The 23,100-nt window shown below is 49.4% G+C and overlaps 1 protein-coding gene across 23 annotated transcripts in view; it reads left to right on the plus strand.

The window, feature by feature from the left end:
* Epb41l1 (erythrocyte membrane protein band 4.1 like 1) overlaps window positions 1-23,100 on the plus strand; it is a 135,741-nt gene that overhangs the window by 20,248 nt on the left and 92,393 nt on the right. For 20 of the 23 annotated variants that reach the window (XM_070007188.1, XM_070007191.1, XM_070007189.1 and 17 more), the window contains one exon: window positions 17,511-17,614. The exons of the other annotated variants lie outside the window; for them this stretch is intronic. In XM_070007188.1, the coding sequence (XP_069863289.1) occupies window positions 17,554-17,614 (61 nt within the window). In that variant the 5' untranslated portion in view covers window positions 17,511-17,553. Of the gene's footprint in view, window positions 1-17,510; window positions 17,615-23,100 lie in introns of those variants that run through there. 23 annotated transcript variants of the gene reach the window in all.

Here is a 23,100-nt window from a genome sequence, read left to right on the forward strand (position 1 = left end):
TTCTGCTGAGAATGAAAGTGTGAAAGGCTGGCCCTGGCTCGGGCTGGGGTTGAGGTAGAGGCTGCGATTCATATTCTGTGTTGGCAATGTGCTTTGCCTGTTTGGCTTATCCATACTATCAATGGTGGAGGGGAGAAGCTGGATCCACAGGCCCTGTGGCCCTGCTTTCTTTGGCTTAACCACTCCTGGGTGTAGACTAGATTCAGGAGAGGGTGGCTCCCTGCTGGCTCTGCCATCAGCTAGTGTGTGACCTCTCTTTCGCTTGGCCTCAGGGTCACATTGCCTAGGCAGGGACTGAAAGAAGGGAAGACTAAATGAGGTTTTTTAAACTTGCCATCAGGGATACTCCCCCCCCGCCCCCCGCCCCACTGCCCCACATATACCAGTACTGGGGCTTGAACTCAGAGTCTGGTTGCTCTTGCTTGGCTTTTTTGCTCAAATCAAGACTGTCTACCGCTTGAGCCATAGTAGCTCCACTTCTGACTTTTTGATGGTTAATTGGTGATAAAAGTCTCCGGACTTCCTGGCCCTGGTGGGCTTTGACCCTCAATCCTCAGATCTTAGTTTCCTGAGTAGCTAGGATTACAGGGGTGAACTACCTGTGCTGAGCGAGTCCCCCCCCTTTTTTTTTGTCAGTCGTCGGGCTTGAACTCTAGGCTTGGGCGCTATCCCTCAGCTCTTCAGCTGAAGACGAATGTTCTACCACTTGAGCCACAGCACCACTACCAGTTTTCTAAGTGGTTTATTGGAAATAAGAGTCTCATGGACTTTTGTTCCCCGGGCTAGCTTTGAACCGTGATTCTCAGATCTCAGCCTCCTGAGTAGCTAGGATTACAGGCATGAGCCCCCGGTGCCCAGCTGAATTTCCCTTTTTTAAATGAACTTCCAAGAATCCCAATGTATGAAATAGCTAAAAGGGTTGTGCTGGTGACACGGGCATAGGGCTAAGGTCAGTATAATTGTTCTAAGTCTTCAGGCATCAGCAGCCCCTAGACCCTTCCTTGGCTTTGGGTATAATACTTTAAAAATCTCTGGCTTGGCCAGGCATGGTGGTACACATCTGTAATCTAAGCACTTGGGAGGCTGAGGCTAGATGATCATCAATTGGAGACTAGCCTAGACTACATATTAAGACCCTGTCTCAACAGGGAAAACAAAAAGGGAGAGAGGGAGAGAGAGAGAGAGGGAGAGAGAGAGAGGGGGGGGAATAAAAAGGAAACCATTGGCCCAAAGCATGTCAAAACCCTTTTCCTAAGCTGGGAGCTGGTGGCTCACCCCTGTAATCCTAGCTACTCAGGAAGCTGAGAGTTGAAGATTATGGTTCAAAGCCAGCAGGGAAGTCCATGAGATCTTAATCTCCTATTAACCACCAGAAACCCGAAGTGGTGCTGTGTCTCAAAGTGGTAGAGTGCTAGCCTTGAGCAAAGAAGCTTAGAGATAGTTCCCAGGCCCCAAGTTCAAGCCCCCTAACAGACAATAACAAGAAAACCCCCCCGCCCCAAACCCTTTCCAACCTGGAGGTAGGTGACTGTCAAGACCACGGAACCAGTCAAGTTATATTGACTGAGAAATGACAAAAGTGACAGATTTGCACGTGTGTCATGTGGGGTTGTTAAGAAGGCATGACTGCTGGGTTGTGATGTTATTTTAGAATTTTCTGTGAGATACCTCTGGATTCTGTGTGTGTGTGTGTGTGTGTGTGTGTGTGTGTGTGTGTGTGTGTGTGTGTGTGTGTGTGCAAGGAGCAGGGGCTGAGCCAAACTGGAGCAGGTAGTAGGTTAGAATGAGTGCAGCAGAGCTGGGAGCATGTTAGGTTATTAGCCCTGGTAGCTGGGACAAGGGTGACTTTAGCTCAGTTAAGAGGAGCGATTTTGGTTCCTTCCTGCCATCACACGGGGCCCCCTGGAGCTCCCTGGGCAGGAAGCAGGGGGAACAAGGACTCCTCTGTCCACAGCCACAGCACAGGCAGGACAGAGGAGGTGGATTAGCAGTTCCCAGGAGCAGGCCTGCCCAGCCGGTCCCTGACATTTGGCAAATGTGGGGGCAGAAGGGGAGCTCAGGATATGTGTGTGGCAGGGAGGTAGAAGTTGATGCCTTCATGTATTCCACACGTTCCTCTGGCTTCCTAAAGCCCTCCAAGGAGCCAAGCTCAGCAACAAGCGATTCCTTAGGATCAGAGTAGAGAAGGATGAGCCTCTAGGTACGAACCGCCATCCATTTACTGAAGGAAACCAGATGTGAGAGGCAACACATCCAAGTACTTCTTCTGCAGCCTTTACCTCGTTACTTTCCCTTTCTGGACCTCAGTTTCCCCTTCTGTAGGAACTCAGGCAAATACACAAGCCCTAGCTATCTTTTCTTTTGCTTTTTATTTTGGTGGTATTAGGGTTAGAACTCAGGCCTTGTCTTGCTAGGGCTTTGCATTGCTCAGCCATGACTCTACCCCTTTGTTACACTGCTTATTTTTAAGATAGGGCACTGCTTTTTGTCCAGGCTGGTACCTGGGCTGTGATTTCATGATTTTATGGTCCCCCCTCCCTCCTGTAGATGGGATGACAGGTGCATGCCACCATTCCCAACTCTTCTGTTGAGATGCAGTCTTGTGAAGTTTTTTGTCCAGACCAGCCTGAATCTCCAATCTTCCTGATCCCAGATTCCTTTGTAGCTGGAATGAGGCATGCAGCAGTGTGCTCAGCTAATGACTGAGAAGGGACTCTTGAACTTGTTACCTGGGCTGACCTCACATCTTGACCCTTTTGATCTCCACCTTCCAAGTAGGTAGGAATATAGGCATGAGCCACTGTACCTTCTTAATGTACTTCTGAGTGTCAATTAAAACAATGATATTCAAAATTTTCTTTTCTTTTCTTTTTCTCTTTTTTGTCTGTCATTTGTATTTGTAGCAGAGGGACTGATTGAGCTGGAGGCAGTTTACCCAGAATCCCGCCCTTCTTACTGTCCTTTGTTCCTGGGAGGTTCTTTTGGAGATTCTTCTGCAAACACCTAGGATCTAGGGGAGCAGTGTGTAAACTGCTGCTGAGTCAGAATCATTCTGGAGAGCATGTTTTGTAAACTGTCCCTTGCAGGCTAAACGATAGGGGAAGGGGGTGGTTGTGTGCCCAAATGCACAGAGAGTTACAACACTGACTTCTGCCTGGCCTTGCCCTTGCCTGATCTTGGCTGTCCTGGGGAAGTTCATAGGACTGAAGGACTGCTTGTCTCTCCTCTTTAGCCTGTCTATTACCACAGTTTTAGCAGGCAAAACAAGAAAACAGGGACTATTTTTCTTCTAGGGCCTATCTGTCAATCAAAGAGAAGGACTGTGATTGGTCCCATCCTTGTTAGGGGGAGGATAGAGATGCAAGCCCATGTGCCTAACAGAAGGGTTGGAGGGTCCACCAGACTATGAGGATGGAGGCCGTTCTAGGCCACCTGAGCATACTGAGAAGCCAGTGGAGCCTTGGTTATGGGAGAATGTACATCTTATAAGCCCTCAGGGGATGAAAACTCTAACTTTTCAGTAATAGGAACATAAATTAGCAACAACTGTGATAGCTTAGGTTGATTGAGTTATTCTACATACTAATAAGTATCATCTCATTTAATCCTCATGACAGTCCCTTGGATGGGTACTGCTGTTGCTATTATTGCCCCCTTATGGATGGGGAAACTGAGCAAAGTCTACACGCTGAATAGAGGAAGAACTGGGATTCCAGCCCAACTCTGATCACTACATCTCTTTCTTTTGCTTCTTAGGCCAAATGTCTGTCTTGCATCTGCTAGCATGCCATCAGTGACATAGAGCTCATGACCCTCCCAGGTAGCCTGGACTCAGGCTGCAGGGCTCTGCCTGTTGGAAGGGACCGTGCTGTGCCACACATCTGTGTGCTCTGTGCACATCTGTCCTTACAGTGTGGCTCTGTGCTAGTTGCTTGAGAAGGTGGAACGGAAAAGTCACCCATGCACCTTCCTGCACAGTGCCCATAAGCAGTGCCACATTACTGATTTCTCAATACATGGTGCTCTGAACAGCTTTGTTATTGTTGTTTTTGTTGGTAGCGGGGCTTGAACTCTGCGTGCTGTCCCTTAGCAGCAATTCAGCTCAAGGCGAGCACTTTACCACTTGAGCCACAGTGCCACTTCTTTCTGATGGTTAATTGGAGGTGAGAATTTCATGGACTTTCCTGCCCAGGTTAGCTTTGAACCTCGATCCTCAGATCTCAGCCTCCTGAGTCGCTAGGATCACAGGCATGAGCCACCGGGCACCTGGCTCTGAACAGCATCTTATCTCATGTAATTGCAACCACAGCTTCAGGTAGAAAACTGCATCATTACCCCCATTTTCTCGACAAAACGGAGACTGAATGACTGAGTCAGGATCATGTGGTTAAGAAAGGACCAAGCTAGTGTTTTGAATTCATATCTACCTGCCTCTGAGCCTGTGCTAAAGCATCCTATGTCTTTGTGCAGGTATCCCTGTGTCGGTGTGCAAAGCGCCATGGAGAGGGGCTGGTAAAGCACAATAGAATTTCATGAGAGAGAGCCTAGGGGGAGAGGGGAGTGGACGCTGGGTCAGGTTGCAGGGGGCTGGAATCTGGATGTTTGGTTTGAGGAGGACCCTCTAGGAGAAGGGAGCTGCTTGATCAAGGGCGAGGAAGGGATGGGTAGGGCCCCCTTCCCCTCCTGATGGTGGTGATGAGGGAACTGTGCTCCCCCTTCCAGCCCCTGCCCAGGCTCCACCCTCCCTGCAGGCAGTCCCGAGCTCCAGCAGCCAGCATGGCTTCACGCAGCAGAAGACTCTGACCCACGGAAAAGGTTCCCCCACCCCCTCATTTTCCCCAGCTAATCTCATCATCTACTTTGTCAGATGGTGGCTATACCCCTAGAGGCCTGGGCTCTGTCCCTAAAGTGCCTTTGGGCTTTTCTCCAAACACCCCAGGTGGCGGGTTGGGGGAGGCAGTTAGTGGCAATCATACTGAGCTGGACTTAGCATGTTGGAGGTTTGGCCACCCCATTTTATAGATAAGGGTCTGAGGCTCAGAGCAGGAAAATGACACCAGTGCATGTGTCAGATTGAAGCTGGCTGTGTCATAGTCTCCTAAAGGAGGACTTGTCTTGTTCTTGTTAGTGAGGAAGGCTGCCCTTCCTTCTCCTACCCTTGCTCATCTGGATTCTTTTATTATTATTATTATTATTATTATTATTAACCATTGTGGGGCTTGAACTCTGGCTCTGGGTGCTGTCCCTCAGCTCTTCAGCTCAAGGCAAGCACTCTACCACTTGAGCCACAGTGCCACTTCTGGTTTTCTGATGGTTTACTGGAGATGAGTCTCACAGACTTTCCTGCCTGGGCTGGCTTTGAACCGTGATCCTCAGATCTCAGCCTCCTAAGTAGCTAGGATTACAGGTGTGAGCCACTGGTGCCTGGCTCTGATTCATTGTTTTTATGCCACTAGGACCAAATCCCTGAGAGAACAGACTGATGGGGAAGGATTAATTTGGACTCACCCATCATGGCAATGAAGGCAGGGAAGAGCAGTTCCTGTTGTGCTGGGCAGGAAGCAGAGAGGGAATGCAGGAAGAGGTCAGGGCAGGTACCAGGCCCAAAGACTCGTCCTGCTTCCTCCAGCCATCCCCCACCTCCCACCCTTTCCCCTCCTCCCCATAGCACCATCCTTTTAGGAACCCATCAAGCCATTCATCCCTGTGTTAGGTCATCGCTCTCAAGGATCTAATTGCCTCGGGAAAGGCCATCATAGATACTTGCAGAGGTGCACATGCTAACCTCTCAATCCAATCAAGTCCACAATTAAAATTAACCATCACGCTGTCCATCCCTCCCCGTCCCTCTGCTGCCTCAATCACCGCCCTAACCTTTCTCCCACAAAGTAACACAGGATTCCCCTTGGCCTGAGTCAGAGGGACTATTTCCGGGGGCAAACAGAAATATCACCTAGCTAAGGCACAGATGTCCAGCATTTGTTCTGAGACCTCTGTTTCTGGGACCTTTGGGGCAATTTCCATATAGGGAAGAACAGAAGAGCCCTTTCGTTGAGGGTTCTTCAACCTATGGCCTTTGTCACCAGAACCAACGTTTCTTACATTTTCCCATGAAGAGCTTTACAGTTCATCATCTCTGTCTTTCTGTCAGTCAGACAAGTCAGTCAGTCAGTCAGTCTGTCTCAATTATCTCACATTCCTGAGGGGCAGGACCGAGAGGATATAATTATCTCATTTTCCAGGTGGGTTAAGGCTCAGAGAAGGTAAGTGACTTTTCCAAGGACACTCAGCTAGTGAGTAGAGTTAGATGTGGGTTCACAGGAACCGTGTTCTTTCTTGCCATTGCCCGGTGCTGACAGTGACTGAGAGCCTCTGGGCTGATCCCTCAGTCCCTCCCCACCCCCAGGACTCCCTCTCTGGTCCAGCCCAGTGTGTGTGGGTAGCATCCTCAGCTCAGCGAGCCCCCAGGCACTCTGTAGTATTTCTGAAATCTAGCCCCAACCTGCTGCTCTTGCCAATCCTGGCAGATGTAAAAGGCTGCACTTTTCCTTTTGTGAAGGTGGAGGAGAACAGCCATTTGGCAAGGGAATCTGTCTGTGGAGTGTTGGAGGTGTGGGTGTCCCATCTAGGGAGTGGATGGGGAAACTGAGGCCAGGCTCAGTACAATTGCTGCCTCTAGGGCAACTGGAAAGGCAAGACTAGGAAAGGGTACACGGTGGGTGAGTAGAGTGGGCCCTTCTCCCAGAAGCTGGCAGCTTTGTTTCACAGAGTAGAAATCAGTTGGTGCTGAGCACTCACACAGCATTCTACATTCATCCCACAGAATTATTCCTCCCCCTCCTCCTCCTTCTTCTTCTTCCCAGTCCTGGGGCTTGAACTCAGGGCCTGGGCACTGTCCCTGAGCTTCTTTTTGCACTAGCACTCTACTACTTGAGCCACAGAGCCACTTCCAGGTTTGTCTGTGTATGTGGTACTGAGGAATCGAACCCAGGGCTTCATGCATGCTAGGCAAGCACTCTACCATTAAGCTACCTTCCCGGCCCTAGTTGACTGTGTGTGTGTGTGTGTGTGTGTGTGTGTGTGTGTGTGTGTGTGTGTGTGTCTTTTCTTTCTTTCTTTCTTGTTTTCTTCTCTTGGTACTGGGAATGGAACCTAGGACATCACACTTGTTAGACAAATGCCTTTGCCCCTGAACCACATCCCAGACCCTCCATAGAAATTCTTCTAAGCAGCAGCTTAGGCATTCCCAGAAAAGTGGCATGTGGAACAAACCAGAGCCAGAGACCTGGTTCCTTGGAGCCCTGGGGCCTCTTGCTAAGTCTAACTGGGATCTTGGAACCAGCAGCAATGGTTGCACAACTCTGCAAATATACTAAAAACCATGTAATTGCATGCGTTAAAGTGGCTAAGTTTATGGCATGAGAATGCCATAAACTCAGTATTTTTTTCAAAAGAAAAATATCTAGGTCATCTTAGAGCATACACCACACATGGTAGATACTTAACAGATACTTAACAGATATGTGCATTAATGAACCTAGCATCTTTTTTTTTTTCAGACAGAAAAGATTTCTTGCAGGGAGAGCATACTGGTGACTTGGTGACCTGCACCAGGTGGAGGGTGCAGGGGGTGCAAGGGATGCAGGGGGCAAGGGCAAGGGTGAAAAAGGAAAAGGGAAAGGGAAAAAAGGAATGTGGTATCTTATACAGCATATCTGTTTGATTCCTGCATCAGCATTGAAGAGGAAGCAGGGTAAGAATAATGATCTCCATTTAACAGATACAGAATGATACAATGACTCACCTGGGTTGATTGAGCTGAAGGTTTTTGGGTTTTTTGTTTGGTTGGTTATTTTATTTTTATTTTTTTGTGAGTCATGGAGCTTGAATTCAGGGCCTGGGCACTGTCTCTGAGCTCTTTTGCTCAAGGCTGGCACTTTACTACTTTAAGCTACAGCGACACTTCCATTTTTCCGGTGGTTCATTGGAGATAAGAGTCTCATGGACTTGCCTATCAGGGCTGGTTTTGAACTGGGATCCTCAGATCTCAGCCTCCTGAATAGCTAGGATTACAAGTTTGAGCTCCTGATGAATTTTAAAGAGGGGAGAAGCAATGCATTTGGTGCAAGCCTATCTCCCTACTGCTCTTCCCACCTGCCCTCCTCCTCTTTCCCCCCTGGCCCTGGGCCTGGAGGAGGCAGAACCAAGCATCTTGCCTCCCAGACCAACCTCATCTTTGCTTCACAAGTGGAAACGGCTTTCCAGTCTGAGTTACCCCCTAACATTGCTGTCCTTGCCGTGCACTGATGATAGGGTAAAGGCTTTTAGTAATGTTATTAAGAGGTACTAATCATTAAAACTGATGGCTATCTATTAAGCTCCTACTCTACATTGGGCATAGTTGTAAATGATTTATGGCTGTCTAGGTTAATTTCCTTTAATCCCCACTCTAAGAGATAGGTAATAGTGTTATTGCTGGTGAGCAAACAAGGAAACTGGGACACAGAAAGGTCTTACCATTTGCCTCCATGTTGTTGGAGCTGGATTCAAAGCCAAAGGCGGTGCTGCTGAACCTTTCACCACTGGGCTGGAGGCGCAGAGGAAGTTTAGCTGGAACTTCAGAGATTTCCCCATCAGACTACTATGGAGTTGTGTAGCATCCAATATTACAAAGGGAAAAACCCAACCTGCTCCAGATCAGAGAAGACGACTAACCTCGGGCTTCAGAGGATGTGGCTTCCACAGGGGAAGCAGATGACTGATCAGCCCTGAAGTCATATGTATTGTGATTCTGGAGGTGCTGTAGACACCCAGATCCTGGCTTGACCAGTCACCAAGTTGTACATGACCTTGAGCTAGAACTCTCTCTATTCACAGCCTAATGACAAATGTCCATCTAGAGGCTCCCATTAGGTACCACTCCCCTGGTGCCTTGGGCCTGAGACATGGAATAAGAACAGGGCAGCTTGTTTGAGAAGCAGCTCAGGACTGTGCTCCCAAGTGGTCTTGCTCAGGAGGTCCAAGTGTCAACCCAGTCTCTACCCCAGATCTTCCTGGAGATGGTGGTGATGGGGAGCAAAGGCACAGAGTCTGGCATCTTGGGTTCTATTTGGCCTGTGGAAAACTGGGTGGCCTCTAGAACTTCTTGTTGACCAAGATCAGTTCTCTTGATTGGCACCCAGGGGACACCAAGATCTAGCCTAGAGAAGCCAATGGCTTTAGTTGGGCAGAAGGCAGCCCTGAAGACAATGTGGACAGAGAGCTGCGGAGGGGCAGCATTATAGAACTAGAAGGAGCCACATGCCTTCCTGTGATTCCAGGAACCAGGCCTGGGGAAGATACCAGGGAAGGTCTGAATGGATGACCTGTCTGGGCCATTCTTCCTTCCTGTGCCTCAGTTGTTCCCTTTGGATCCCTGGTTTTCTGTGATTGGTGTGTTGAGACATGTGTCTACCAAGTTTTTTCTGAGGGCTTAGTTTCCTCATTTGTCAAATAGGAACGCCACAGGGGTTCACCGACTGATAGCTGGGGAGGGACCAAGTCACATCAGGCTCAGGCAACTAAAACAGCTGCTTTAACAGGCCAACAGGCTTCTGTACTCTAGCGGTGAAGTGCAGCTGCACAGTTGGACCTTCAGTCAGGCACAAGCATGCTGGTAGACCTTGCTCCCACTGCTGTGAATTTGAACAAACTGCTCCACTTCTCTGAGCCTTGGTTTGATCATCTGTAAAACAGAGAAAAAAAATGCTCCTTAATTCAGATGTTATGGATGGGAGAAAATCTGGACAATGGGCTTCATTAGTCCTGGGCCTAGTACATAATTGATGCTTAGTAATACTTGTTGATGATGATAATGGTGATAAGGACTGTTAGATATGGGCATTAATGGGAGCTAGCCAGGCCAATGATGGCAATATTGTTATTAATAATATTTTGTGATATTGGGGATTGAACCTAGGGCTTTATATGTATTAGGCAAGTGTTTTATTATTTGAGCTATGCCCCCAAGTCTTTATTTATTTATTTATTTTTTGGTTGGTCAGACTTGAACTCTGGCCTGGGGACTGTCTCTCAGCTCTTCAGCTCAAGGCTGGCACTCTATCACTTGAGCCACAGCACCACTTCTGGCTTTTTCTGTGTATATGGTACTGAGGAATGGAACCCAAGGCTTCATGCATGCAAGGCAAGCATTCTACCACTGAGCCACCTTCCCAGCCAGCTGTTTCTCTTTATTCTTCGGTAAGATGCATATACAAATTCCAACCCCAATACTACCAACTATGGTAGGCCAGTTCTTGCTAGGTGTTCCCTCACAGTAGCCAAGTTCTTTTCTGCTTTAGTTACTTTTCATGTCAGACCCTACGTTTTTGCTTAGGGCTGGTTTCAGGCAGAGATCCTTCTACCTGCCGTCTTCTGTTGTAGCTGGAACCATTGGTATGTACCGTTGGCTTATTGCTTGAGATGAGGGTCTTGCTATTTTTTGCTTAGGCTGGCATAGAACTGCAACCCTCTCAATCTCCTGGACTATAATTATGAGCCACCACACCTGGCCAGGTGCCTGATTTTGGATTTTGGAAACCTGCTGTGGGAGATAGCGTATCCCTAAGCACACAAGCTTTGGCTGGGGTCCCACCTCTACTGAGGCCTTGCTGCATGACATTAGCCTCTCTCTGGCCCTTTTCATCTTCCGAAGGAGGTGGCTAGTTGAGACATAGGACGGCCGCTGACGTTTGTAGGGCACTTTCCTGACCATTTGTCATGTGTTCATAGGAGCCGAGGCTGCCTGGTAGTTGGCCCTGGGTCCTACAGGCCCAGAGCAGGGGAAGGGGGTTCTGTCATTTTGCCACCTTTTCCTGCCTCCTGCCTTATTTCTCAGAAAAGTTCCTGCATCCCTTGCCCATGTGACACATACAGCTAACAGGTTGAGAGCCCCAAGCAGGAAGGGAAGGGAAGGGCAGGGCAGGCAGCCTTTGTGCACACAGGGACAAAGAGGCCTGGGTAAGCCTGCTATGCCCACTCCCCAGTGTCGGCTGTGAGCATGATCTTGTCCCTGGCAGTGCCCACTGGCCTGGTCTGACAGCCAAGGAGGAGCCTCATGGGTCCTCCCTGTCCCTGGATCTGGCTGTCTGTTGCCTTCCCTGTGTCTCTGCAGCTCCAGCTCTGCCATTTGGCTCTGGCATGGGGACTGGTTTGGCAGGTTTTACCTCACCCAGGAGCTGGGGAGGGCAGGCCTGAGGAGACAGTGCTATCCTTGCCCCCTCCCCACCTCCTTCAACCCCAAATCACCATCACCTTCTGTCCCACCTTTCAAGGGTGGCTGCCAGGGAGCAAAAGCAGAAGCCCGTGAGACTTCTGGCATGTGGCTATGGGCAGGCTCCATTCTCTTCTTGAGCCTCAGTTTCTTTATCTGTGCAGTGAGGCTTTAGGCTCAACACTCCTCAAACAGCCACATTCTCTGCTTCTATTAGAGCTCTACCATGTCAAATCAGTGATGCTGACAGACTCAGGTCCGGAGTGGGGGGCGGGGAGGTGGGCTGCATCTATCTCTTGATTCCTGGCCTTGTTGGACTCAGCCAACATACCTGGGAGCATCCCATATCTTGGGAAATGGCTCCTTCCTATAGCCTGCCAGAGAGAACTCCCCTGGGGGGACTTTGCCAACCCCATGTCCATCATCCTCAATCTGAACTCATCATTCCCTGAGAGTCAAGCTTTCAAGGCCTCTCCAAGATGGGGGAGGAGTAGAGTTCTGGAACCCAGGAGGCCTCCACCTGCTTCCTGAGTCCTCTTTTTCTTGACCACCAGATAATCCCAGTGTCTGCTTCAAGGAAAGAAGCAAATTGTCTCTTGTCTGGCCATTTAATTCAGTCACAGGAGTCTCTCCCCTCTGCATTGAACAAATTCTTTCCTACCTCGTGACCTTTACATATGCTGTTCTCTCAGTTTAGAATTCCTTCTCTAGCTCTTTGCAGCCATGGCCCCTTATCTTTTACATCTCAGCTAAATTAGACTGTCCAATCCCACCCACACTGCTTTCTACATTTTTTTTTTTAATTGTACTCCTTTTCTTTTTGAAACAGTATCATGAAATCTGAGCTGGTCTGCAAACTCGGGATCTTCCTGCCTCAGCCTCCCTAGTGCTAGGATTATAGGATATGCTACCATGACTAGTCTACCTGATTCCAGCCTTTTGTTTCCATTCTCACACTTACCATAATTTGTAGTTATTTGTCTTATTTTTAAAAATCTCATTAAAAGAATCCCCCTCCTTCTCTCTCTCTTTTTGGCAGGTCATGGGTCTTGAACTCTGGGCCTGGGCACTGTCCCTCAGCTCTTCAGCTGAAGTCTAGCGCTCTACCACTTGAACCACAGTGCCACTTCTGGTTTTCTGGTGGTTTATTGGAGATAAGAGTCTCATGGACTTCTCTGTCAGGGCTGGCTTTGAACCTCAATCCTCAGATCTCAGCCTTCTGAGTAGCTAGAATTACAGGCGTGAGCCACCAGCACCAGCTTTCTTCTTCTTCCTCTTTTTTTTTTTTTTTTTTTAGTACCAGTCCTGGGACTTGAAGTCAGGGCTTAGGCACTGTCCCTGAACTTTTGTACTCAAGGCCTGTGCTATATATACCACTTGAGCCACAGCTACATTTCTAGCTTTTTGATGGTTGATTGGAGACAAAAGTCTCATGGGTTTTCCTGCTGGGGCTGGCTTCAAACCATGATCCTCAATCTTAACCTCCTGAGTAGCTAGGTTTTCATATTCATTGTGTGTGTGTGTGTGTGTGTGTGTGTGTGTGTGTGTGTGTGTGTGTGTTCGCGCATGCGAACTCAGGGCCTGGGCACTGTCCCTGAGATTCTTATTCTCAAGGCTAGTACTCTACCACTTGACCCACAGTGCAACTTCTGAGTAGTTTATTGGAGATAAGAGTCTTAGGACCTTTCCTGCTTGGGATGGCTTTGAACCACGATCTTCAGATCTCAGCCTCCTAATTAGCTAGGATTACAGGCTTGAGCCACCAGCATCTGGCTCATATTCATTCTTTTTTTTTTTTTTTTGTCGGCCGTGGGGCTTGAACTCTGGGCCTGGGCGCTGTCCCTCAGCTCTTCAGCTCAAGGCGAGCGCTCTACCACTTGAGCTACAGCGCCACTTCCGAACTTTTTTTTTTTTTTTTTTTGGTCCAGTTGTGGGGCCTGAACTCTGGACCTGGGCGCTGTCCCTCAGCTCTTCAGCTCAAGGCTAGCGCTCTACCACTTGAGCCACAGCGCCACTTCTGGCTTTTTTTCTTTTTTCTTATGTGGTGCTGAGGAATCGAACCCAGGGCCTCAGATATGCAAGGCAAGCACTCTACCACTGAGCCACCTTCCCAGCCCCCTCATATTCATTCTTGATTGCACATTGCATGGCATAAGATAGGTATTCAGTAAGCCTTTTCTGCATGGATGAATGAACCAGCAGTGAGGAATGCATGCTGTTTGGGTATCTGGCTGAGACATGCATAGATCTTAGGAAGTATTTGGTAAAGTGAAATAAATGTCATGGTGGTAAATACTTACTAATTCACTGTAGCCACAGTGCTCACTTGTTCATGGGCCCTGATGTATGGGAAGCATTCAAGATGAGCTGGAGTTCAGTCCTGTGACCTCTATGCTCAGCAAGAGGTTCCGTGTGTGTGTGTGTGTGTGTGTGTGTGTGTGTGTGTGTGTGTGTGTGTGTGTGTGTGTGTGTGTGTGTGTGTGTGTGTGTGTGTGTATGTACTGCAGCTTGAATTCAAGGCCTCATGTTTTTTGTTTTTTTTTTTTTTTTTTTTTTGGTCAGTTGTAGGGCTTGAACTTTGGGTCTGGGCGCTATCCCTCAGCTCTTCAGTTCAAGGCGAGAGCTCTATCACTTGAGCCACAGCATCACTTCTGGTTTTCTGGTGGTTAATTGGAGCTAAGAGTCTCATGAACTTTCCTGCCTGGGCTGGCTTTGAACCATGATCCTCAGATCTCAGCCTCCTGAGTAGCCAGGATTACAGGCGTGAGCCACTGGCTCCTGGCAAAGCCTCATGTTTTTACTTGGCTTTTTTGCTCAAGGATGGTACTCTACTACCACTTGAGCCACAGTTCTGCTTGTGGCTTTTGGTGGTTAGGTGAGGATAAGAGTCTCACGGACTTTTCTGCTCAGCTGGCTTTGAATGGTGATCCACAGATCTCAGCCTCCTAAATAGCTAGGATTAAAGGCATGAGCCACCAGTGCCTGGCTGAGTTTAGACATTCTGAGAGACAGAGCCTAGATGTCATTCTGGGTTATTAAGAACCCTACTTCTAAGCCGAGGTTCCTGTCACTTTGTGTGCTGAGAGAAGCCATGCTCTGTACCATGGTGGAATGTGGGATGTGGAAAATTCCAAGAGGAATGAGCTGGGCCTTCTCTGATGTTGCTCCCTGAGGCAAACTATTTCCCTAGACCCAGAGGGAGGGCTCGGCTGGGAGCACTTGATTTTTCTGATTCATGTGGCCACTGCACTGTTTCTGGGGGCAGAGGCTAGGGATGACCTGAGTTTGATGCCTGGATTCTATTAATCCCCATCCACCACAAGGTATCTGCCAGATTCATTCCCATCTCTACTTCTGTTTCTTTGTCTGTAACAGGCTGCTAACAGTGCCTGCCTTACAGTGTCTAGATGAGGGTCCTCAAGGGAGCAAGCTGGGGTCCTTCAGTCAACAGTGGCAAATCCAGAAAGCACATTGCAGGCAAAAGGGACACAAGTATAAAGAAGTGCTCAGGCCTCTAATAGGAGGGTACTTTGGAGTGGCCCATGGTTGCTGGGCAGGATGGGGTGGAGGAGGCCCTGGGCCAGCTCCCATTGGTGGGAGCTGAGGCTCCAGTAGGGTGCTGGGCTGGGAATGAGGCAGTCTGCTGTCAAGCAGTGGCAGGATGGATTGGTGCAAGAGGCAGGCTGCTGGTGTAACAGGTGATGGGCTCACATCAGACATGTAGAAGTGAGAATGGGGGACAGGTCAGAGTCAGGAGGGAAAGAGGACAGAGCATGGGGCCTGATAGGTGTTGGGAAAGAGCAGGGCGGGAGATGGAATCAGCCTGGATGCTGTAGGCATAATTTGGTTTCCTGAGAAACCTTTTGGGTTTGTATGTGTTTCTGGGGCTTGAACTCAAAATCTCATGTACTTTACCATGGGAACCACACCCTCCCAGACTTTTTGGTTTTAGTTGTTTTTCTAATAGATTATTACATTTTTGGTCTGGGTTAAATTGGACTGTGATCTTTCTACAAATGCCTGGAATGACAAGTGATTACCACTCTGCACAGCTTACTGATTAAGAAGGTGTGGGTGGGGTTGTGTCTCACAAACTTGTTCCCTGGACCAGTTTTGAACCCAGATCTTTCTGATCTCTATGTCTTTATTGTTCTGACTTTCCCGGTGGAAATCCAAAGTCCCTGAGTGATTGGCTCCTCCCTTAGGGACGAAGGCCCTCTTTAGAAACACTTCTTACCTCTCAAGGACTCAGTGAGAGCCGGGGTGGCAGCTTGACCTTTGTTGGTTTGTTTGTTTTTGTCAGGTGTGGGGCTTGGATGAAGGATGTGGGCCCTGTCCTTGAGCCTCTTTGTGCTCAAGGCTGGTACTCTACAGCTTGAGCCACAGTGCTACTTCCAGTGTTTGAGTCCCTAATTGGAGATAAGGGTGCCAGGGGACTTTTCTGCCTGGGCTGGCTTCGCACCATGATCCTCAGATCTCAGCCCCCTGAGTAGCTAGGATTACAGGTGTGAGCCACTGGCACCTGGCAGCTTGACCCTTTTGTCGATAGCAAAGCTGGGGTTAGGCTCCCCTTGGAATCTTCAGAACCTTTTACTTTTCTCTTGCTTTTTTTCCAAGTGTGCCCAAGGGGCCAATTCTAACAGTCAAATACCTGGGTATTCCAAGACTTTTGATGAGACTGTGCAACTTTCCCAAAATGATATAAAGGTTCCTATAGGCTGGAAACCCCAGGGTGTAAATGATCCAGCCCTTTTCCTTTCTACTCATGGGGAAACTGAAGTCCCAAGAGAGAGGGGAGGGAACATTTTCAGATTCAACTGTGAAGGAGCGCCAGAGCTGAGCATGCGCTCAGGCAGGATCCCCTGTGTTCTGCAGCTTCGATTGCTACAGTAGAAGAGGCAAGACTGACAACTGAGGAACTTCCACGTAGATCCTCAGCCCATCTGGAGGTTATAGCCTGGTGACAGTGGACCCCAGCAGACATGAAAGAGGAGTTGGCTGTTATTCCAGGCTTCCTACTCTGAGGTCCACCTACTTCCTGCCTGTTCATCTCTGAGATGGGCTCAAAGGCATGACTGGAACTTAGGGGCTAAACCCAGAAGGACAGGGTTGTTTCTTCTGCTTCTGAGGAGAGAGGAGAGCCCTATGTGGCGGACTGGAATCCAGTCAGCATCCCTACTTCAGCTGCTGCTTCTGTGCTGAGGAAAGGCCTTTGTCTGCGTTGCCAGGGGAACCAAAGTTTCTGCCTTCCTCCAGAGCCCTGATTGGCTCCTGGTAGAGCTTGAGCTTTGGTGAATGGAAGAGCCTCTCTTCTGCTTACACCTTCTGTGGGGTGAGAGGCCCAAATGAGGCTGAGGTCTCCATGGAAGGACTGTGTTAGGATCTATGCTCCACACAACAGATCCTGTTACCACACCCATTCATTTATCCCCAGTCCCTCACTCTTGTTGCTCCAGGAAAGCTAACTAGAGTTGAAGGATCCATATATGAATCCTGACAAGCCAGGATCTCACTCTTGGCCTTGGGCAAGATTTTTCCTTCTCAGGTCTCAAGTTTCCGTTCCTGTAAGTCCCTGGGATAAACCCTGATGCTTACAACTTTTATTTCTGACCACAGAGACCAGATAGATCCTCTCTTCTCTGACCTTCCAAGGTCAGAGGTCCTCTTGCAAGGTCCTGTTGCAAGGCTCTGACCGCATTCCGTGTTTTTAGTTCAGATTAGGGAATTCAGAAAGTGGGAATAGTTGATGCATGACTGGAGTACTCTGGAGGCAGAGGCAGGAGGATCTCCAGTTGAGGCCAGCCTCAACTACATAGTGAACTCTCTTCTCAAAAAAATAAAAAATCAAGGACAATGATATAGCTAAGGGGTAGAGTGCTTGGTCTAGCATTCACAAGGCCCTAGGTTTGATCCTTATCACTGGGAGAAAAATAGGGGTTTGCAACCAATGTTTAGCATTATTTTGTCTTTCCTTCTAGGCAAGTTGTGTTCGTTGAAGCCTCTTCTAGAAGCCTCCAATCCCACAGCCTTTCTTATCCTCAGGGTAATAAGTCTAGGAGTGCTAAATGATGGAGACCCCATTTCTGGCAGGGTGGGGCTGGGCAGCCCACAGAGCCGTGGATGCTGGGATGGAGAAGGCAGGTAGCAGAGCCTTGGAGCTTAGCCTTCCTGGGTGTCAGGCATAACTTAGCCCATGCTGGTGAGGCATGGGAGGTTCGGCTTGGGAGGTTCGGCTGCAGCTTCTGTGCCTATTCCACAGGAATAATGTCACCTTGCGGGATTGCCACCAAGAGGCTGACGAGATGACATGTGCTGTACAGAAGGCCCCACGTGCCCTTCCTGCCGCTGCTATGAAAGGCCGAGGTGAGGGAAGTCCGCAAGGCGGGGTCCTGGGCCGCAGCCCCCATGGCACCATGTGCACAGCCCTCAGATGGGCTCTCAATCCCGGCAGTGCCAATGGCAGGAATAGCAAAGTGCCGCCTCAGGCGGGCCGTGTCTGAGTAGGGAGGCCTGTGTCAGAGCTCACGCCTGAATGACACTTTTAAGGTTCTCCAGGGACCTCCACGAGGATGTTTCCGATGTGCTGAAACAGTTCTGAAAACAGAGGACTGTACTGACACAGCGCTCTGCCGGGAAGGGGCTGGTCCCCACCCGAGGAAGCTCCAGTCCCGCCTGTGGGCCACAACGTACACAATGTCCGTTTTTCTCAACAGACTGGAAGGGAGGACATCTTGGGGTGACTCAACCCTGCTTCTTGTTGACTCACCAAGACTGAGGGTCAGACACCAGAGCCCAGAGTCATATTAGTCTTGTGGCCCTGGGCCCTGCAGCAGCCTGGACTTAGCCACTGCCCACCGTGGGTGTAGTGGGAGGAAGTGATGGGACATAGGAGCCAGGCACGACTTGCCAGAACTTTGCCTGTTGGGCTCGGGCTTGTCTGAGGTCAGTGACCAGGTGGGCAGAGAAGGAGGAAGTGGGGGGGGCACTCAGGAGAAGACGGGGAGGGAGGGGGCGGCAGTGAAGGTGTGTCTGCGTGCACGTGACTCTGGGCATGTCCTGCCCTTGCATCAAAGAATGTAAAGGACATGTCTCAACAGGGCTGGGGGAAGGGCTGGGCCAAGAAGTGTGTGCATGCTCGGAAGGGACATACAAGTGGCATGACTAAGCAAGTCCCATCCTGAGGACACTAGCAAGTCTGTCCAGGCCCTTCTTCATGAGCGCCCACTCCCCTGCTATTCCCCTGGGCTGGGCTGGCCTATGGCTGGGTGTGGCAGTTATTGCTTCTCGTAGGTTCTCACTCCTGGGGACACTGGTGAGGATACTGCAGCTTCCTCATGGCCATGGTGCTTGTGTGGGCCATGTGATCTTGCATTTGCATTATGAATGCCATTAGGGGTTGGGGAGCGAGCCTTGGGTCACTGGTGACTCCCAGGCCACACTAACCCCACTCATGATGCCTCTGGAGCTTTCTCTGCTCCTCCACTGCACCCTTCTTTTCTTTAAATTTTTTTAAAATTGTGGGCTGGTCCTGGGTTCGATTCCTCAGCACCACATAAGCAAAAAGTAAAAAGCCGGAAGTGGCGCTTGTGTCTCAAGTGGTAGAGCACTAGCCTTGAGCTGAAGAGCTGAGGGACAGCGCCCAGGCCCAGAGTTCAGGCCCCACAACCGGACCCAAAAAAAAATTATAAATAAATAAATAAATAAATAAAATTGTGGGCTGGGAAGGTGGCTCAGTGGTAGAGCGCTTGCCTTGCATGCATGAGGCCCTGGGTTCGATTCCTCAGCACCACATAAGCAAAAAGAAAAGAGCCGGAAGTGGCGCTGTGGCTCAAGTGGTAGAGCGCTAGCCTTGAGCTGAAGAGCTGAGGGACAGTGCCCAGGCCTCTCAGAGTTCAGGCTCCACGACCGGACCCCCCCCCCAAAAAAAAAAATTTTTTTAAAATTGTTATTAGAAAGGTGATATACAGCAGGAAGTTCCAGTTACATAACTCAGGTAAAGAATACATTTTTGGGGGGGAGGCTGGTCCTGGGGCTTGAGCTCAGGGCATTGATGCTGTCCCTGAGCTTTTTTTTTCTTTGCTCCAGGCTAGTGCTCTACCACTGGAGCCACAGTGCTACTTCTAGCTTTATCTGTGTAGTTTATTGGAGATAAGAGTCTCATGGCCTTTCAAAGTCAGCCTGGGCAGGCTGGCTTTGAACCATGATCCTCAGATCTCAGCTCCTGAGTAGTTAGGATTACAGGCGTGAGCCACTGGTGCCCAGCTAAGAGTATTTTCCTTTTTGGATAGTGTTGCTGCTTCCCTCACTCTCTCCCAGCTTTTCCCTCCCATCCTCCAGATGCAGCCTTCTTTCTGGCCTCCCCCCAGCTTCTCTTGTGCCTCTGGGGCCTAGCCCTGCTCCTGCAGTGACTGTATCTTTTTTTAATATTTTTTAATTATGAAAATGATCATACAGTAGAGAGATTTGGTGAACAGGAGGCAGAAGGTGACTCCTGAGTATCATTAAGAGTCTGGTGCATTTCCTCCCAATTTTTTTCCTCTCTTTGCTCTTTCTTTGAATAGCTACAATCCTGTTTAATAGGTCTGTGCTGCCCACAGTTTGCATCTGCATCCATCCTTCCAGAGTGCCTGGGTGGCATTACCAGTTACTCCACTCTGCACAGGACGGGCAGCCCCTTTTCCTGATGGGCACTTGGAGGCTCCATGCAGCTTTTGCTTTAGCAAGGAGGCCTGCAGAAAGGGCTCATTCTGTGTCCACACGCCTCCTTTCAGGAGATCTACCAGGGAAGTTCTAGGGCAAAAGCTGTGGGTGTCATTCAGTCTCCCAAGGCAAGGTGGAATAAGCAGAATCTGTTGTTTTTTGTTTGTTCTTTGTTTTTTTTGGTCGGTCATGGGGCTTGAACTCTGGGCCTGGGCGCTGTACCTCAGCTCTTCAGCTCAAGGTGAGTGCTCTACCACTTGAGCCACAGGCCACTTCTGGTTTTCTGGAGATAAGAGTCTCATAGACTTTCGTGCCCAGGGTTGGCTTTGAATGCAATCCTCAGATCTCAGCCTCCTGAGGAGCTAGGATGACACGTGTGAGCCACCAGTGCCTGGTACAGAATCTGGTTTGTTTTAGTGTTTGTGCTGGTCCTGGGTCTTGAACTTAGGGCCTGGGCCCTGTCTCTGAGCTTTTCCTTCCCTCCCCCCACCTCTGTACCATCGCCTTCCCCCTCAAGGCTAGCACCCTTACTACTTGAGTCACAGCTCCACTTCTGGCTTTTTGGTGCTTAATTGGAAATAAGAGTCTTACAGACTTTCCGGCCCAGTCTGGCTTTACACTACCATCTCAAGTCTCCTGAGTAACTAGGATTACAGGCATGAGCCACTGGTGCACAGCAAGACCTGTTTTCTTTTTGTTTTTTTAAGTTCCCTGGGGTCTGAAGAGCCTGTTCCGTATCCCCACCACTCTCTGCCCCTCTCTTTATTCTTTATTCTCAGCTATAAGGGAGATTAGATGGGTGGGGGGAGAGCAGGACATGGAGTCCAGCTGTCAAAGTTTAAGTCAGGCCCCTCCCCGCTGCCTTGCCTCTGTCTCCTCAGCTGAACCTGTGCTTTGTAGGCCTATATCCTCTCATTCCCACCCCCCAGGTTCTTCTGGAGCTTTCTAGCCACATGAGCCTCAGTCCAGCACTGGGGCCATGCCCTGGACAGAGCCTTGCAAGAGGAAGGGGCTGCTCATCTCACGGCTCAGGAGCAGAGATAAGAGCAGAACAGCTTCCAGTCTCGTGGGTTGTCTCCTATCCTGACTCTAGGATCTTTGGTTGATAGGGTGGCTGTCCCTAAGGTGGAGAATACTTTGGAAGAGTTGAGTTCACAAAGTGGGTCTTCTCCCTTGTTCTCCTCTGTTCTGTCCACCAGTGGTCTCTTTCTGGTTTGAGGGCTCGGATCCCCCACCAACCTCTTCCATTCAGACTACATCTAACCCCAGAAAGGCCCTTGGCTGGTCCTGGAGGAGGTAAGCTCCCAAGGTCACTCCTCAGGAGGCTGGATTCCTTTTCTGCTATTGACCTGACAACTTACCCCACATTTAGTGGATTAAAAAAGACAAAATTATCTCCTGTATCTGCAATTTAAAAAATCTGAACAGGGCTGGGGACATGGCTTAGTGATAGAATGCTCGCCTAGCATGCATGAAGCTTGGGTTCCATTCTGCAGTACCACATACACAAAGGAAGCCAAAAGTGGTGCTGTGGCTCAAGTGGTAGAGTGCTAGCCTTGAGCAAAAGAAGCTCAGGGACAGTGCCCAGGTCCTGAGTTCAAGTCCCAGGACTTGAAATCTGAACATTTTAGCCTTCTGGGGCAAAAACCAGAGTGCTAGGTAGCTACCAGGGGGAGGATTTATACCTTGGCCTTGAAAGCATGGTCAGGTTGCCGCCATGACGGGATTCCTGGCCTCGTCTAGCAGTGACCTCACCCCGGCTTCTACCCTCTCAGCACATCCCCTCTGGCTCTTCCCCCTGCCTTCTCTTTCCTGTCTAAGTACCCTGTGATTACACTGGACCTTGAAGATAATCTAGGATCACCTCTCCATCTCAGAGTCCTAATCACATGTGAAGAGTCCCTTTTGCCAGGTGAGGTAATGTATTCACAGATGATGGGGATAAGGATATGGATATACTGGTGTGTGTGTGTGTGTGTGTGTGTGTGTGTGTGTGTGTGTGCATTATTCTGCCTACCACAGCAGTGAATCCCAGGAATCTCTTTTGATTCATGACCTCAGGTCCTGATGGCCTTTTAACAACAACAACAACAAAAATCTCATAGACAATACCCAGGCCCAGAGTTCAAGCCCCCAGGACCTTCCCCCACCACCCCTCCCCAAAAAAAATAGGAATGTAATACCTAACCTTCAAGATAGAGGTAGGACCCACTATGCGGTACAGGAAGCCAAGTGCCATTTCCTTAAAGTGCCATCACTGTTGCGTGTGTGTGTGTGTGTGTGTGTGTGTGTGTGCGCACGTGCACGCGTGTGTGCACGCATGTATGGGTATGCAGGCAAGCGTGAGGGTTATATGTACTCATCTGTGACTCCATGAATACTCTTGGGCGGGCTACGGCACAACACTTTCAAAAGGCCCATTCTGCTCTCATTCTAAGGAAAATAATTACACAAGTAACTAATTTTATCCCTAATCCCATAATTACTTTATTATGTAGCCGGTGAGAGGGCCCTGAGCTGTGCTTTTGGCGCCACGCTGGCTGCTGGCCCAGTTGGCCTGGTCCTGCTGCGTGGAGCCCCACCCTGCTTCTGGCATGACCTACCTGGGGGCAAGGTAGTTTCAATAAGTAGTCTTCAGGAACGGAAAGATAACCTTCTTTCATCTCTGAACACACAGATACGGCTGTCTTGAGAGGAAGAGTTTCTTCTCTTGGGACTAAGTCAACAGGGATTGAGAAATCTGGGTTCCAGTTCAATTCGTGTGTGTGTGTGTGTGTGTGTGTGTGTGTGTGTGTGTGTGTGTGTGTGTGTGTGTGTGTGTGTGTGTGTGTGTGTGTGTGTGTGTGTGTGTGTGTGTGTGTGTGTGTGTGTCGTGGGGCTTGAACTGAGGGCCTGGGTGCTATCCCTGAGTTCTTTTGCTCAAGGTTAGTGCTCAAGCACTTTGAGTCACAGCTCCATTTCTGGTTTTCTGGTGGTTAATTGGAGATTAGGGTCCCATGGGGATTTTTTAGTCCAGGCTAGCTTCAAACTGCAGTCCCCAGATCTCAGCCCCCTGAGTACCTGGGATTACATACGTGAGCCATTGGTGCCTGCCTCAATTCTATTTAACTTGTTTTCTGACATCAAGGAAGTCATTTCTTATTTCTTAT

Source organism: Dipodomys merriami, unplaced genomic scaffold, assembly GCF_024711535.1.
Source record: "Dipodomys merriami isolate MVZ:Mamm:240054 unplaced genomic scaffold, mDipMer1.0.p SCAF_7, whole genome shotgun sequence".
Taxonomy (NCBI): Eukaryota; Metazoa; Chordata; class Mammalia; order Rodentia; family Heteromyidae; genus Dipodomys; species Dipodomys merriami.